The sequence below is a fragment of the Rattus norvegicus genome, chromosome 3, assembly GCF_036323735.1.
Source record: "Rattus norvegicus strain BN/NHsdMcwi chromosome 3, GRCr8, whole genome shotgun sequence".
Taxonomy (NCBI): Eukaryota; Metazoa; Chordata; class Mammalia; order Rodentia; family Muridae; genus Rattus; species Rattus norvegicus.
This window is the reverse complement of record NC_086021.1, coordinates 57004745-57022821: the sequence shown is the minus strand read 5'-3', so window position 1 is coordinate 57022821 and position 18077 is coordinate 57004745. Positions and strand designations below refer to the sequence as shown.

The window sequence follows — 18077 nt, the reverse complement described above, 5'->3', positions numbered from 1 at the left end:
CAGTGAGTTGGTGTTCTTTGTGCAATCCCCAGCATCCACATGGCAGCTCACAACCATTTGTTACTGGAGCCCCAAAGGTCACACACACTTGGTACACACATACACATGGGCAAAACACCTATGTGCATAGAAAATAAAATTTAACCCAACTCTCCCATCAAGTTATCTAAGTTTTTTTTTTTAATGTACTGATAAAAATGAAGAGCAGACATTCTTAAGATGATCCATTTTACATATATTTTGGCGTCTGTTTCTTAATTCCTTTGGCCAACCTGTGTCTCTTGATTTGAGAATCGAAGCAATCCCAACCTTTTTAGGTTGGCATTAATCCAGACTTAGTTCAGCAAACTTTCCTTGATAGCGTTAGGGAGACCTGTGGGAAGCAATCTTAACTTGAAGGATTCCTGCCACCTGAATCCAAAAGGTTGACGATATGGGCAAAACTTGTGTGAAGGGACAGGAGGTTTCTACTGTCTTTCTAGAAAACCAGCAATGAACACCTAACCATTTGTTTATAAACTCTCCTTGTGAAAGATCTAAAAACTGCTCCATAACATGATAACTACATCAACACTGTTATCTGAGCAGGGTTTTTAGTTGTGTTTTGTTTTGTTTGTTGTGGGCAATGTTGGAGATCAAACCAAGGGGCTTGGGTATGCTAGGCAGGTGTCACCTTTTCCTCACATTCCTATATATGATTCTCTGAGACTTAAGGGGTTGAGTACTCTAGCAAAAATCACCCATTTGTAAATGGGGGGGAAATACCTGTATGTCAGACACGGAAAGTCATATTAATGAGAAGTCCCAAGAAAAGGCATACTATACCTATGTTGATTGTTCCATTACTACAACAAAACTGCTAAAGTAACTTAATACTTCCAGAGTCAACAGTTTTGTGAAGACTTCGTCCAATTAGTCCAGATGGATTAGAACACGATGGATTCTAATCTTAGTGATTATAAAGCCAAAATGAACACAAGTGGCAAAAGAATAGAGATTACCCACAAGCAAGGCCCCGCATGGGAATCTTTCCTATGTTCTTCCCCCAACAAAAGAAGGTTAAGGAATTTATCAAGGAGGCCATCTTCATTTGCTGCCTATTGTGATAAAATATTCTGACCAAAAGCTACCCGGGGAGCGAAAGGAGGTTATTTATCTTACATTTCCATGTCACTGAGAGAATCCAAGGCAGGGCAGAGGCCATAGAAGAATGCGGCTTAATGGTTTGCTCCTCATGCCTTATTCCCCTTGCCAGGAGTCGCAATACCCCTATTGAGCTAGATCCTCCCACCTCATGAACTAAGATGGCCCACAAATTGCTCTACAGGCAATCTGATATAGGCAATCCCTCTTCCCAAGTGACTCTTACTGAATCGAAAAGCCAAGAGACCAAAAAGCACCCTAACCAGAGCAAAGGCCTATGTTTATTCTTAAAAGGCTTTGGAGAGGGTACATTCCTGGACATACCCAGTTTGCACAATAGTGTTAGCCCAAAATAAGAGCATCATAAAGGTACATCAGCACAGGAGTCTACCCTTTTCAGCTGTTCTGCTAGTCACTAACAAGTCCCATTACCTTATGGCAAAGCAGAACCATCATGATAAGAGCATATGACAAAAGAGGCTATTTTGTCAGATAGTTGGTGTCTTAGGGTTTTACTACTGTGAACAGACACCATGACCAAGACAACTCTTATAAGGACATTTAATCGGAGCTGGCTTACAGGTTCAGAGGTTCAGTCCATTATCATCAAGGCAGGAACATGACAGCATCCAGAGTTCTACATCTTCATCTGAAAGTTGCTAGTAGAATAGTGAGGCTAGGATGAGGGTCTTAAAGCCCACACCCACAGTGACATACCTACTCTAACAGGGCCATACCTTCTAATAGTGCCACTCCCTGGGTGGAGAATATATGAACCATCACAGTTGGAAATAAAAAAAGACCAGAGTACCATAGTCCTTTATGCCTCCAGCCCCATCATCCACCAAAATCACCAGGGAAACCAGGCCTTAGTAAAGGTCTAATAAGGTCTTAGAAAGCATTCTAGACCCAAACCCTAGCAATGCCTGAATCTTCCAATGATTCTCTCTCACCTTAGTTTCCAAGCTTCATCTCCACTAAGTGAAAATCCGAGTTAAAGTAAGCATTAATCACATTATGCAATGTTCCTCTGGGTCAACTATGATAACTTAATACAGAGATTATCATGGGCCAGGAAGCCCTGGCAATCAACTGAGGAAAAAAAAGCAATAGCTGAATCTATGGGAACAAAAGCAGAATTATTAACATTCTGGAGTAGGAGGAAGAGAAAGGTCATAGGACACTCCTGGGATTGCCACAGTTGCAAGAGATTTGGGACAATAGAGTATACAGGAAGAGGAAGCAAGCCATAATGTAGTTCCCATGAGGTTGTCGTATGTGCTGGACGGTATTCCTAGACTCCTGTAACCCATCACCAGCTCACTTACACTTAGGTACATTTGTACTCACTCACTGGCTCCTACTTGGGGCGAGCAGATATTGGGAAACTTAGTAGCTATCATTAAATTCTGGCAATACCTAAAGTATCTGCTACACATTCAGTACAATGAGCTGAGCATATCTATATGCCTTAGTCATATTTATCAACTGCTAATATAAACAAATCTAATTTTAGATTTTTCTTAAAGCCTTAAAAACTTGCAATGTTTGTACAGAAGTAGAGAACACTCCTCTATCAGCTATCCTCAAAAATGTTTAATCTTGCTGCTTTGCTTCCCAGCCAACCAGTTCACTCCTCCCATAACTTCAAGTAAATCTAGCTAGTGAGATTTCACAATAATCCCACAGAGGATTCCTAACATTAACCACATCCTAGAAACTGACATCCTTTTCCCTTTCACCCATCACAACTTTCACGCAATCCCCACCTTGGGGCTTCCCCTCCCTACATCTGCTTATTCTATTTCCCAGTATAATGGGAGCATCCTGAGTCATCTCCACTACAAGCAGGACTACCAAGCTGCAGAGGATCTCAAGACCAGTTATTTCACCTTTATTGTATAAAGAGGAAAAAATTAACTCATGCTTAAATGTTGTGGATTATATCATGCCCCGCCCTGCTCCGTTCATGTTTAGATGAGATTAGCAAAATAGGTCTGCTGTCCTTTCAAGGGAAGTAAATGTGGGCAAAAAGGCACACCAAAAAAGATACTAAAGACAAAGATTGGAGTGATGCTTCTGTAAGCCGCTCCCCTCCAAACCCTGCTCTGCTAGGACGTGACCAGGAAGCATGGAAAGAGGCCCAGAACTTGATCAGTGCTGTTAGCTTGCTTTCTGTGATCCTTGCCATGACCTCAGCAACTTGAAGCCAAGTCAGGAACTCAAGGTAGGAAGAAGCAAGAATTAAGTTGAAGGCCACGGTGGAAAGCTCCTTACTTGGTTTGACCCCTATGGCTTGTTTGGCCTGTCCTCCTATTATACACCCCAGGAGCATCTGGGCTGGTCCCTCCCATACCAATTATCAAAAAAAAAAAAAAAAAAAAAAAAAAAAAAGTTGGGCTGGAAAGATGGCTTAAGTGGTTCTTCCAGTGGTCCTGAGTTCAATTCCCAGCAACCACATGGTGGCTCACAACCATCTATAAGGAGATCTGATGCCCTCTTCTGGTATGTCTGAAGATTAACAGTATACTCACAGAGTATTTCTTTAAAAAAAAAAAAGAAAGAAAGAAAGAAAATAACTGGAACTTGTCTACAGGCCCACCTGACACAGGTATTTTCAGCTGAGGTTCCCTCTTTTCAAATGGCTCATTTGTGACGAGCTAAAAAAAACTACAGCCCAACTGAATCCTTGTCAATCTGACACACACAACCAAATCTGTTTAACTATAACCTTATACTCAAATCTCAGGTCAATAGGCAAATCAATTAAAAAAAAAAAAAAAACACCAGTCCATCATCTTTTTTTGTAATTTTAGGCTGGCTTCACTTCGCACCTACAACAGTTCTGGACTCTTCAACCTCATAGCTTCCATGCTAGTTGAATGTGGGATTTACTCAACTGAGAGCTTGAGATGACTCCTTGGTGCCCTCAGGACCACAACTAGTTGCTGAACACAAAAAAAATACTTAACCAGATTTCACCTCAGTGATGCTGGCCTTCACTAAGTTCTCAACCCCAGCTAGACAACATCAATTCTCAGTAAAATCAATGGTTCTAGTCTCTGGAGTTCTAAAGCACTACAGATTCTTCAGTCTTAACTGATCCGAAGACAGATTCTTAATATAAAACACTACTCAAGGGGTTGGGGATTTAGCTCAGCAGTAGAGCGCTTGCCTAGCGAGCACAAGGCCCTGGGTCCGGTCCCCAGCTCCAAAAAAAAAGAAAAAAACAAAAAACAAAAACAAAAAAAACAAACAAACAAAAAAAAAAGCACTACTCGAATGAGTACTTGAGGGTCTCAAATTTCCTTCTGAAACCTCACCAAAAAAAGGCGCAATCACCTGCATTTCTGTGAGCATTCCTGTCTTCTAAGTGCCCACACAACAATCAATGGCTTTCCCATTCAATACTTCCAAACATGTCCTATGGGAAAACATGTCTAGGTCTGTCACAGCAATATCCCAAACGTCTATTACCAATTTCTGTTCTGGTCAGAGTTTTTAAATCTGATACAGGGTTTCTCTATGTAGCTCTCTAGCTGTCCTTGAACTTAAAAGAGATCCCCTGCCTCTGCCTCCCAAGTGCTGGGAGATTAAAGGTGTGCCATAACCCCTGGCTTTGTTGAGGGATGGGGGGATATTCATTGTGATTTAGTCAGCTTACATGCAGTGATGATCTGAATAAGGTTTCCCATAAAGCTTGTGGGTTATCCTGAATATCCTGTTGGCTGTTTGGGAAGGATTAAGAAGTGTTTCATTGGTGGTAGAGCACTGAGGGAAAGTCTTGAGGTTTCGCAAAAAGCTTCCCCCTGTCCCCAGCAATATTTAGACAGATCAGGATGTGAGTTCTCAGTTGCTGGTCCGGTGCCATGCCTCTTTCAAACAAGTCCCCCACCATGATGAATATCAATCCACTACAATTGTAGGCTTCAATTAAGCCTTTATAAGTTACCTTGGTTATAGTATTTTATCACAGCAATAGAAACATAACTAATACATACTGCTCATAGTCCATCACTGAGGAAAATCAGGGTAGGAACTCAAGCAGAACAGGAGTTGGAAACAGGAATGGAGCAGGGACCATGGAGAAACTCTGGTTCAACCGGCCCGTCTTTCATACAATCTGGGACTAACTGTCCAAGGGTGGCACCATCCACAGAAGGCTGGTCTCTCCCACCTCAATCATTAACCAGGAAATGCCCCCAGAGACCGGTCTACAGACCAAACCAAACTGATATAGTCTCTGAATAGAGGTTACTGCTTTCCAAATGATCATAGTTCAAATGACCCTAGTTTTGTGCCTATAAACACTGGAACATAAATAAGTGCAGAATTTTATAACATATTATTTAATAACTATGAATTTAGAAACCTATGAAACAGAACAGAACAAACCAGGAACTTTACAGAGCAACCCAGGAAAATGGGAGGGTGAGGGGGTGGTTTTTTTTTGTTGCCATGCCATAATATGCTTGTAAATATTGGTACTGAATCTTGTTATTCTTACTTCCTTCAGGTCTCAATAATACAAACCAGATGTCAAAATCAAGAAACAAAAACAAGCACCAGAAATTAGTTTTATACTTTTATTTTAAATAAAAGTACATTTAAAAATAATCAGTCTCAAATGGCAAATTATTACAGCCAACTCCCAACTACTCATGAGAAATTTTACTACGAAGCAAAGATTCTCAACAATCATGAGCCTGACACACTAAGAGTGGGACTGCCTGTTCCCAAGGCTGCTAATAACACAGCCCCTTACAATGGTGCCCTTATTTCTCTGCTACTAGTGTTGTTAATAGAATTAACAGATATTTCTGTTAAATTTTAATTTAAAGTTAGAAAATATCAAATATACTTTTGAGTATAAACTTTCCCCAAGGGCAGCAAAATATTAACAAATGACTAGTCCAAATTATGTTAAGGCTATTAGTAGAACAGTGTTTAAAATGGACTGAAAGCAACTGCCTCACCAAAAGTAAGTAGTTGTTTCACACTACATGTGCATTAGAACACCAGGGAAGCACTCACAGCCAGGATGAGCTTATGAAGGCAAACTTTCAGGATAATTGAAAAGGAGCTCAGACCAGTCTGGCAGGAACTAAACTGACCACATACCAAACATGAACAAAATCATCCGGTTAACGAGGACCGACAAACTCTTATAAATTAAGAGGCAAATAAATACTTGAGGACTGTAAGCTAATTTCAGATTACTTAACTGTTATCCAAAGCAGCCAAACACAGCCTGACTGCCACACTACTACTTTTGGATACTCGAATATAGAAAGAACTATTTTCTTCATCTGCTTCAAAATACCTATAAAAAAGTCTTCCCAATTGTTTAAAAGAGAAAGTGGGGCTGGAAGGAGGACTTAGTAACTAAGAGCACTGGCTGCTCTTCTCAAGGACCCAAGTTCAATTCCTGGCACCACAACCATCTGTTCCAGATGTGCCCTCTTTTCTGACCTCTGTGGACACATCATATACATGATGCATACACATAAACACAGGCAAAGCACATACACATACACAGAAATGCAGGAGGTAAGGGTTTCTTAGAAAATTCTTATATAAAAACTAAAATACTTTAGACATTTATTAAACTATGTATAAAATAGTTTTCTCACTTTGATCTCTTGCTCCTGTCTCTACCCAAGGCTAAAATTAGACAAGCTGCTTAACACACCCCAACTATATCTTTTAAAACAGTCAATCATATTAATTGGGAAAAGGTACTGTGTTATGCATGATAGAAAAACATTCCAAACAACCACTATTTTCAAACTATAGGATTGTTTGTCCTTCCACCAAATGGCTTTATCATCAAATTTTTGGCTAAGTGAGAGTCGTGGTGGGGTAGTGCACACTTTTAATGCCTACACAGGGAAGTTGGAGGCAACCTGATCTCTCCAAAAGGCCAGCCAGCCTAATCTATAGGGGAAGCCAGGCCTACAACAAAAAACCTTGTTTCAAACTTATTTTTGGTTGAAGCTGGAGGATTGCCCTAGGTTTGATGCCAGCTGAGGCTAAAGTAAGACTGCCTCAAAACCAAATTAAGCTTTCCTGCCCCTGCCCCCTCTATCACTTCCCTGTGTACTAACGAGCATGTGTTAATGTTAAAAAGTTAGTTCTATACCCAATTACAAACCGGAAAGATAACTTTCCTTCTTCAATAACAGAAGCATAGACGTTACATGATAAAGGTTGTTCTTTTTTACATCTTAGATAATGTCATGTGTTTTAATTGAAAAACGGTTTATTCTATATAAGAAGAAATGCTGTGACAAAATTGTAACATTTACCATCTATTCTAAGAACTCAGTGAAGTCACATAGCTGGTAAGAACACTTTTAAAAGGAACTACAAAACTAAAACTTGAAGGGCATGGGACTTTCATGGATACTACCAAAGAGCAATATATAAAGCCAGGCACAACACAGACATAAGTTAACTAAGTTGTCAGACACCACAAAATTAGGATGCCTATTAAATGTTAAAGAAACATTTATTTGGGAGGCTAAAGCAAGAGGCCAGCCTGAGAGTTTTGGAAATAAGCATACGTTTCTGCCCGAGCCAATAATGCCCACAATTGTTCTACAGCTTGTGGATCTGACAAACTGCCTCTAAAATCAAATACAAATAATAAAATGAAATCTGAGCCTTAATCAGTCATGTCTGGAAGCATAGCCAGTAACAGTATTAAGTATTTCCATCAACTTCAGAACCAATACTTTATAATTTTCATATCTGTATCTTAAACCAAACAAAACTCTCCAGCTACTTTTTGCAGAACGTTAACTTAATGTATTTTTAATACTCTATTTCCCCCAAATTACTGGGTTTTTAAAGAGGTTCTTTTCTGTAGACCAAGTTGACCTCAGCACAAAGAGACCTCAGCCTCCCAAGTGTTGAAATTACAGGCGTAAGCACTGTGTTCAGCATCCAATTAAAAATTTAAATTATTGGCATTCTAATGACTCTTAAATATGTGAGTTCCTGGCTACCTTTAAGTTGTACTAAGAGTCCAAGAACGATGTCATTCAACAATGTGCTTTTAATCTTTAGACTTAAATTCTACTTAGAAACTGCATCAGCCCTATTAATTAGACTCATTACCACTACTTGAAATGCAACCTAAGACCCTTCAGTACTCAGTTGTTTAACTTGCTAAAACAGAATGGCATCTTCAGTAATGAACTCAGTTTGAATAAAAATCAACTATATTCAGAGACATGAAAAATACACTTTATACCGCCTTTAAAAAAAAAAAAAGATAAAGATGGCTCAGCAATTAACAGCACTTGCTGTTCTTTCAGAAGACCTGGTTTCATTTCCATAACCCGCAAGGTACCTCACAGTTGTCTGCAACTCTGGCTCCTAGGGATTAGGTGACTTCTGCTGACTGTCACAGGCACCAAGGCATGCACATGGTACACATCTATACAAGCAAACAAAGTACTCACGCACAGAAAACAAGTCTTTTTTAAAAATTTAAATTACATCGTATTTCCATGTGTATACATGTACACGTGTGTGCACCAAGTACATACAGAGGTCATGGGACCACTATCTTTCTACCACGTGGATCAAGAATGGAACTCAAAGCCATAATCAGGATTAGGGGAAAGCACCATTTTCACTGTGCCATCTAGTCTGCTCTAGATCTGAAGAAAGGGGTTCCATGGAACAGTAAAACAACTCTTTAGGGTCCACTCAGAAATATTAATGCTATTTTAGGAATAGGGAAAAAAAGCTAAGCCAGGAATATCAAAAATAAGGTGACTCAACCTTATATATAACAATGAAGATTCAATAAACTGACTTATTACAGTAAAATACCATATCTCACTGAACTATGCTTAACTCAGACATGTGTTTATTAAATTCAGGAATTTTATGAAAACCATTTGCCACACCTCCTGCTATACTTTGAGCCCCCTAAGAACTTAGTTGTACCTCCAAGCGAGAAACTAGAGTTAAAGAATACAGTTTGTACAATGAGCTGTTCCATACGTCCCCATATTCCTGGCTAATCATTCCTACTCACTGAGTGTTCATGCAAACCACCATTATCAAGGTTTTTAAACACCAGTCTTTTTCTCTTTCATTATTGACTCCTAAGTCCTTGTGCAACAATCCCACAATTTTTATGACCCTCTTTGTAGGTAAATATACTAAGTCCCAAAAATATCTATAATGATTTACAATTAGAAAAGTGCCACCAACGTTATTTAGGTGGGGCAGCAGGGTGGTTTCTCTGCTGGAAAAAAGGAGACCTTAAACTACAAAAGGCAATGGCTTTAAATCACAGTGTCTTTCTAAGTAGAGGTTAAGTTTGAAACTAAGATCACTCACTGATTTTACTCAGAAAACAAGCAAAGTATATCCTGGGGGAAACACAAAACACAGCTGGGCATGGTGGCAAACACAGGCAATACCAGAACAGACAGCAGAGGCAGGAGGATCATAAAAGTTCAGAGCTAGCCTGGGCTACAGAAACTGTATCTCAAAAACAACAACAAAACAAAACAAAACAAATAAATAGAACCTATGAAACAAATGTGTGAAGGCAGGCACTAAGTACTTGGTAAAATTTACAAATGGTTTAATTATATATCCTAATCTTTTTAACTTGACAAAAACATACATACAAAAATGGCAGTTTCAAATGTCTTCCAAGTTTAGTCTTCAATCTATGTGAAACACCAGGTGTCTGTACAGACGGTCTATAGTACAACCTGCAATAAAAATATCCAGGATAACTCTCCATTAAGAAGAAACATATGAGGGAGGCACATTTTCCAGTGGCTGGGATCCTTTTCCAAACCATAAGAAAAAAGGTAGTGGCATGTAACATTTTCTGGTTCTAATAATTTTAATTATTCTGGACATTTTAGAAAATAAACTCCTGTTTTAACTAAATACAAAACTATCTGTTGCTTTATTTGTAGATAAAGACACCTACGAATATCCACAGTAGGTCCAATGAAGTACTTTTACTATCCATACGGTTATTTTGATATTAAATATATACAAATGTTTCTATTACACAAAACAATAGTATTCACAAAAAGCTGCAGAAAAACTCATGCAATTCATGAAGGCTGAACTTTATAAATTAAAAAACATTGTCTTCTATACATAATGTACAAAGTCATGCATTTAAGAGTGAACACTATACTTTCTAAGAGAACATTTTCACAAAGGCTGCTGTACACGTATTTGTCAATGCCAAATGAACAGAATCTTAGTGAATTCAGCCATTATTATTTTAACGTCCAACAAGTTGAAACTTGGTGTTCCAGAGTCTCTACAGCTGTAATCTTCAGGAAATGCTCTCATTCTTCTGTATCTCAGTATAGGTGTTCCACCAGGCACAACAAATATAAATATTTTGAAAGAGTATAAACATCTCTATCAATTCAATAAAGTGTAAATAAAACTTTTCTTCTATTTTAATTAAAATCTTTTGCATGAACTATACCAAAATATGCATGAGTTGAAGCATGAAAAAAAAGTATGTATATTTCTTTTGCTTTCAAGTTTCAGTAACATTTAAATTTCTTAAAAAACTATTGTGTACTGGCCAAGAAAATACAGTAGGGAAGATCTAATTAACTTATAAAACTGACCTAGTAATTCATTGCCTTTCAGGACTTGGTTATTTTACCAACTTTACAAAGTTTCTTCTTTAAATGGTATGGATATTTCTAAAAAAACAAAAAATAAAATCTGATGGTGAAAAAACTTTACATTTCTCTTAAAATACTAAGAATTTTCATGGGCTGTCGATCTCCAACGTGACTGTAGATTTCTTATTATAGAGTTTGCCATGGTACCAAGTTTTTCATGCATTTCAAACAGCTGGCTTCCAGAGTAGCTGTAGAGGTCTTCTGAGTCCAGCTGAAGAGCAAGAGCACTAATCTGTGCCACAAGATTTTTAGACAGTGGGGTATCTAAGGTCACAGGATCAATCAAATCTAGAAGAGGAAAAAACACACACAACATGTATTAGATCCATACCAGTTTAAAAACTGACCTTGATCCCCAATCAGGCTGATTATGAGAGGAAATAAGATATGGGACACTTGCTCAAGAAAACACAATGCCAGAAAAATGTATCACAGCTTGTTACTCTGCATAAAATAACCGAACAAACTGTCAATATCCTTATCTATGCCTTGAAGGACTAGATACTGACATGATTAGAGAAAACCAGTTAGACACACTTAAAATTAAAAAGGTTTTCCCCTCATGTACTTGGCAGGTGGGAAGGGGGCAGGGATATGGTGAATTAATAGTTGTGGTCAAATTAAAACTAAAGCACTGGCCTGGAGAAATGGCTCCGTACTTAAAAGCCTGTCCTTCCAAAGGACCAGGATTCATTTCCAAGCAGTCACATGGCAAATCACAACTGTTCTAATATTAGTCCCAGGAGAACAAAAGCACACAAATACATACAAATATATACAAATATATACTAAAAATAACCTTTGTTTAAAACATGTAAAAGCATTAACAAAGTTATGTTTTCCAAGACAGTTTGTTCCATATGAAACTAACGTGCTTGGCTAGCATACCTGAGGCAAACCTTTCTTCATCCGTGGACAGGGTCTTGCTCTCTACCCCATTTACTGCCTTTTCAGAAATATCAAAAATTGGAATTTCTTCAAGTCCACGAGATTTCATCTTGATTATACATTTAAACAGTAACAGAAATAATAAAACATATTTTTAACAGGAATGACATGAAATGCCCCAAAGTCAACTCAGTTAACGCTGTTAAAAAGATTTCCTAAAACTGCACATATCTAGTGCGGCAGCAGTGTGGTGGAGAATTCTGATCCCAGCACTCTGGAAACAGTTGGATCTACCTTTCTTTTTTCTTTTTCTTTTTTTTTTTTTTTGAGTTTAAGGACAGCCCCAGTCTCTATAATGAGCTCCAGGCCACTCAGGGTTACACAGTATGACTTTGCCCAAAATGGTTCCTCAAGGAGAGATAGAAATTTATTACTTTATATAGTATAATTTCTTAGAAAACACAGTATCAATGGCTAGTAAAATTTCCCAAGTCCACAAACGTGGAAAAGATAACTCTTCAGTAGAAATCAGTGACTTTCATTATCAAAGCTATGGATACCTCACTGTTAGAGCACTGCTCACTCACTGCATAATGTCCTAAGCACAGGCCAAAAGCATAACGAAAGGGCTGGAGAGATGGCTCAGCGGTTAAGAACACTGACTACTCTTCCTGAGGTCCTGAGTTCAATTCCCAGCAACCACATGGTGGCTCACAACCATCTGTAATGGGATCCAACGCCCTCTTCTGGTGTGTCTGAAGACAGCTACAGTGTACTTATATGAATAAAATAAATCTTTAAAAAAAAAAAAAAAGCATAACGAAAGTATGAGTATCCCAGGTTTCATGGACTACTGCTCAAAGAAATAGTTCAAAGTTTTCATGACTCAACAGTCCCATACAATGGCACAAATGAAATACAAATATGGCCACATAAAAACTTAAGAGGGTTTCTTATGAAAACCAAAGGAGAAAAGCAACCCATAAGCCCATCAGTTGAGGGGTGGATAAAGAAAATGTGGTAGATCTACGGAATACTTTTCAGCTATAAAGAAAGTCAGATTAATAATAAATGTATAACCACCAACCAGACTTAGTATTAATTCCAATATTAAACAATGTCCAGAATAAGTAAGTCTATAGAAAAAATGCTAAGGGATGGGGAATGGAAATGAAGAGTAACGGATAATGAGCACAGATTTTCTTCATTTTGGAGAATTTACTTAATTCCAATATTAAATTAATCATAGGAATGATATATATTTAATATACTTAGTTATTAACAATAGACTGCATGGATCAATTTCATTTGATTCATATATAAAATTTTATATTAAATCTTATTAGAGCTTTTCAGAAATCTACATACACATAAACATGATACATTCAACATATACATTTAAACACATATAAAGCCTTCGTAGCTACTGCTAGAGCCCATTAGTAGTAAACAAAATGGGAAGCCAGCCATGGCAGCACACACTTTTATATGAACCCTAAGATGGCGAAGGCAGAAGGATCTCTGTGTTGGAGTTCATGGACTGCCAAGAATACAAGACCCTGTCTCACAAAGTAAAAACAAAAACCCGAAAACAATGGGTCTGTATAACAAACCTCCTTTGATAAAGGTATTACTGTTAGTGATAACAGCATTTTTACTGACTTAGTCACATGGGGACGAATGCGTGCCTGTGTACAGAACCTGCTTTAACATCCAGTTCCAAAGGATCTTTCACTCTGGGTTTCCAAGTCACATGGGGACGAATGCGTGCCTGTGTACAGAACCTGCTTTAACATCCAGTTCCAAAGGATCTTTCACTCTGGGTTTCCACAGGGTTCTGCATGCATGCAGTACATACAGGCAACCCAACACACAAAAAAATACTGTTAATTTCAGAAATTCTACCTGTGACATTGCACATTAGTAGTTTCTGGGTTTTGCTTGCTTTTATAATTAACCTGCCAGCAAAATGCTTTATTTTTAAGTATCAAAAATAATAAAAAATCAAGTAGTTTCGAGAACAGAGTACACACATGGTAAACAGACATACATGCAGGCAAAAGACAAGTGTTTACCTGTTGTTCATGGTATACTCTGAGGGCCTTTTTTACATTAAACACCTTTGGAGAGCGAATAGGAAGAGTTTTTATTTCAGATGCTGTAAGTGTACTCAAATCACCAATCGTTTTTATATTCTTGGCTCTGATAAGTTGTCCAAGACCTCTTGCCCTTTTGAAAAGGAAAAGCATAATTAAGCTTTTACTGATACAATATCTGTGAGCACTTCTCCACTCAAACTCAGTTTACACATACTCCACCTAACCCATACAGTGCAATAAGCAAACACCTAGTGAACTTAATTCTCCTCTAGCTTCTTTAACAGCAGCACCAATGATGTGTTCTGCGGTGTTTACAAGGTAAGCACAGTGTAACACAGGAGGAACGCAACATGCCTTCACTCCAGCTTTCTGTCTATGATCAGGTCCTTCATCAGATGTATGCAGTTTTGTTATTTTAACTTATCCTATTCTAGACCCTTTTTAATGTGACTTCCTTCTATATTCTGTATGTATGTCTCACACAGTTCTCTGGAGGAGAATATAAGGAGTTTCTTACTGAGGAATTATGTTCTGATTATCAGTCTAGTAATTAAAGAAATTATCTAAATTCCCCAAACAACACTTAACAATTTTCTTAAGATTTGATTGTCTGGAGATGGAGATAGCTCAGTGGTTAAGAGCACTTACTGCACTTCCAGGGACACATTTCAACTCCAGTTCTAAGGAATGTTGACACCTTCTTCTGGCCTCCACAGGTACCAGTCTCACATGGTGTAGGTGTGTGTCTGTGTGTGTGTGTATACATATATGCAGGCAAAACATGTATATATAAATTTAAAATATGCTAATTACATTTCTAACAAGATTGAAACAAGATTAAATGAAGCATGAAAGACCCTCAATGAGGCCTACCTATATGAAACTACCTACTTAGCTCTACAAATTTTGTGGACTAAGCTTCATAAGTATACAATGATACTTCTATTGCTAAAAGGGTCTAAAATAGGATGAAACAAGATACATATACAAAAATATGCAAACACGAAGCCTTTATTCATACCAGGATACACGTTTTACTTCTTTACATTCATACAAAAATGTGTGAGAGGAATAAATACCAATTAATACCAAACTGAAAAGTTTGACCATTAAGATATTCCTCCAGAGCCATGCCCAGCCAATTCAATCCTATAATCCTAGTTTGTATGAAGGGAGGAGAGAAAGGATCCAAAAATCAAGAACTCTTTGGGACACATGCTCTGTATGTTATATATGAACATGGGTTCATACAGGTGAACCTCAGTAAGGTCTTTTATTTTTATGTCCCTTCACATTGTAAGTCTTAGAAAAATTTTAAATGTTTTTGTACTTATTTATTTTATGTATATAAGTATACTGTAGCTGTCTTCAGACACACCAGAAGAGGGCACTAGATCTCATTACAGATGGCTGTGAGCCACCATGTGGTTGCAGTCAGTGCTCTTAATCGCTGAGCCATCTCTCCAGCCCAAGTCTTAGAAATTAAATCAACAATCCAGTGGAACAAGGGCCTTAAACTCACCATGTGTCAGAGGATGCCCTTGAGCTGGCCTCAGCACACCTGCAAAAGCACTTCTGGCTTCTGCAGTACTGAGGATTAATTTTACACACTCATCAAACAAGCAGTCTGCAACTGAGCTTCAACCCTAGTGCCAGACTACTCCACCAAACTACATCTCAGGCGTGCCATGAACTGGTAATCCTACCTCAGCTTTCTTATTAGCAGAACATACTCCCCTTCTCAAACTGGGAAATTTTAGCAAAACTATGACTCAAAATGAAGATGAAAAACAAATATAAACGTCCAAATGCCTACTCCTCAGAATATGAACCATAAGTTTAAATAACCACTTACCACATGTTTGATGTAATCTGAGGTAAAATGATGTCAACTGATGCTGCACAGTTCACCAAAGCTGGGTAAACACTTTCTGTTGGGGATAGCATGGATTCTTGGGCCATTTCTGTAATCTTAAAATAAATGTCAAAGGCCATTAAGTAGAGGTTACAGGACTGAAAGTATAAAGTATAAAATTACATAAAAACTAAAGCACTTCTTACTAAACACTTCTTTGAGCTCTTAAATTTAGAGCTCTGTGATCCTGGGGACAGAAATCCTTTGGCTGAAGTGGTATTATGCTGGATAGAAGTGGAGAAAAAAAAAAAAAAAGGCACTCAGAACCCCAGACAACTATAATGTTACAAGTTAAATTGTACAACTAAAATTACCTTTGTAAAAATTTAGGAAATAAAAATAGAATAGGATAAACTATTAATTTACCTGTGAGATATAGCTGACTGACTGGCCTCAACCTTCTCCATAAAAAGCAATCTATCCAAAGCAGACTGTTTCTTATCTTCAAATACAAGTTTATATATAAAGACATATGCATATTTTGAAGACTATAGCTTACCTTAGAGTGTGAAGTAGGTGAAGTTTTAACACTTTTTATTACAGGAGAGCTATTTGAAGAATGAGACCTAACAACAGAGCAGCGCCTATCAATGTCATCTGCCAATCCTGCTTGGTATATTGGATCTGCAAATGAGACACGTCTAACCTGAAAGTACGGGATAGTTTTCATTAAGAAGACAACACCTTGAGTTTGTGCAAAACCAAGTATTTCCAAACTTATTTTACTAGAACCCTCCTGCACACCTGTTCCATCTTTCAGATACTGCCTAATATTGCAATCCATTCAAATTACATACTACACCACTTCTATAGTCACCAGACTCTTTAAATCAACAATGTACAAATAAATATGCAGGGTGTGACTGTGCACACATTCAATCACAGTACCCAAGAGGCAAAGGCAGGTAGATGTCTATGAGTTTGAGGTCAGCCTGGTCTAAACAGTATAGATTTCCAGATCAGTCAGGGATACATAGTGAGATTCTGTCTACAAAACAAAGCACAGGAGTGGCAGTAATCCACAGTGATCCCAGCAATCAGGAGACTGAGGCAGAAGACCACACCAAGTTGAGGTCAGTCTGGAACTACATAGTGAAACCTCAGCCTCAAAGAACAAAACAAGAGCTCAAGAGACACAACTTAGGTATTAAAAGCACCAACTGCATAATCATATCAGCCAGAGTTCAAATCCTAGCACCAACATTACCAAGCCAGTTCTACAGAAGTCTGTAACTTCAGCTCCAAGGGATCTGATACACATTCTTCTGACCTCACCAGGAGCTTTTGCATACACAAACATACACACCAATAAAAACGAAATCTCTTAAAAATCCTAAATAATTTGATTTTAGTTGACCAATAAACTATATTTACAGATTAATAGATACTAGCAACTAGTTTCTGGTATATCTTCTTAATCATCGTTGTAAACTTGTGAATATATGCATGTAGAAGTCAGAGGACAACTTTGAGGTGACAGAGTGATTGCTCAGGTGTTGTACAACTTATTTTGTGTGATGATGCTTCTCACTGGCCTAGGCTTACTAAGCAGCAGACCCCAGGAATATGGTTATCTGTCTCCCCAAGACAGAGATTAGTAAGTAGCACATGCCACCCAGCCCGGGATTTTTACTTCTAGAAATTGGACCTCAAGTCCTCATGCATACCTTGCAAACACACCACACCACCCAAGCTATCTCCAGAGTCCCTGCCCTGAACTCTTTGAAGGCAAGAATAAAAATACTGTGGCTTAACCTCACTGTGGCTAATTTGGCTTCTTCTAAAGGTCTACAATATGTTCACATTGAGCTATTAGCTATAGAGATCTCATATATCTACTAGGACTGATTCTTAAGAATGGGTAACCTGTAAGTAGCTGCTTCAGAAATGTTATCCTATTTTATTTAGAATAGACATTAAATCTGCCTCCAGTAGTTTAAAAAAAACTAATTCCAGCATTAGTAAGAGGTAGAGGCAGGAGGGTCTCTGCAGGTTCCAGGATAGCCAGGACTACATAGCAAGGCCCTATCTTTTAAAAGGAGGGTGGGAACACACTAAATCTAATTTCCTACCAAACAGTAGTACAGTAGTAATAGCTAGTTAAGCTGTATAAGCCTTCTGATGAATTCAGAATTCTGTCATCTTGTAACTGCCTTACTACCCTTTGCAGTTCACAATAAACCTGCTTACTTTAAAACAAACAAAAAAAGCATATAGCTACCAAGTTGTTAACTCTAGGAGAGCCAGAGTTGCACAGTGAAGCCCTTTGTCATGAAAATAAAAGCTAACAAACAAAATCAAGAGCCGTTTATTTTCCTAAAGGATTTCATCTCT

General features: G+C 38.1%; 1 protein-coding gene across 7 annotated transcripts in view; it reads right to left on the bottom strand.

Annotated features, from left to right (window-relative positions):
* Window positions 1–5715: 5715 nt before the first annotated feature.
* Rif1 (replication timing regulatory factor 1) overlaps window positions 5716–18077 on the bottom strand; it is a 53267-nt gene continuing 40905 nt past the window's right edge. For 4 of the 7 annotated variants that reach the window (XM_039106254.2, NM_001427744.1, XM_039106253.2 and 1 more), the window contains 6 exons: window positions 16243–16389; window positions 15890–15967; window positions 15684–15799; window positions 13805–13958; window positions 11730–11838; window positions 5716–11129 (listed from right to left, as the gene is read on the bottom strand). In XM_039106254.2, coding sequence (XP_038962182.1) covers window positions 10918–11129; window positions 11730–11838; window positions 13805–13958; window positions 15684–15799; window positions 15890–15967; window positions 16243–16389 — 816 coding nt within the window. In that variant the 3' untranslated portion in view covers window positions 5716–10917. The remainder of the gene's footprint in view (window positions 11130–11729; window positions 11839–13804; window positions 13959–15683; window positions 15800–15889; window positions 15968–16242; window positions 16390–18077) is intronic. The other 3 variants (XM_039106256.2, XM_039106255.2, XM_039106257.2) reach the window with 3 other exon arrangements.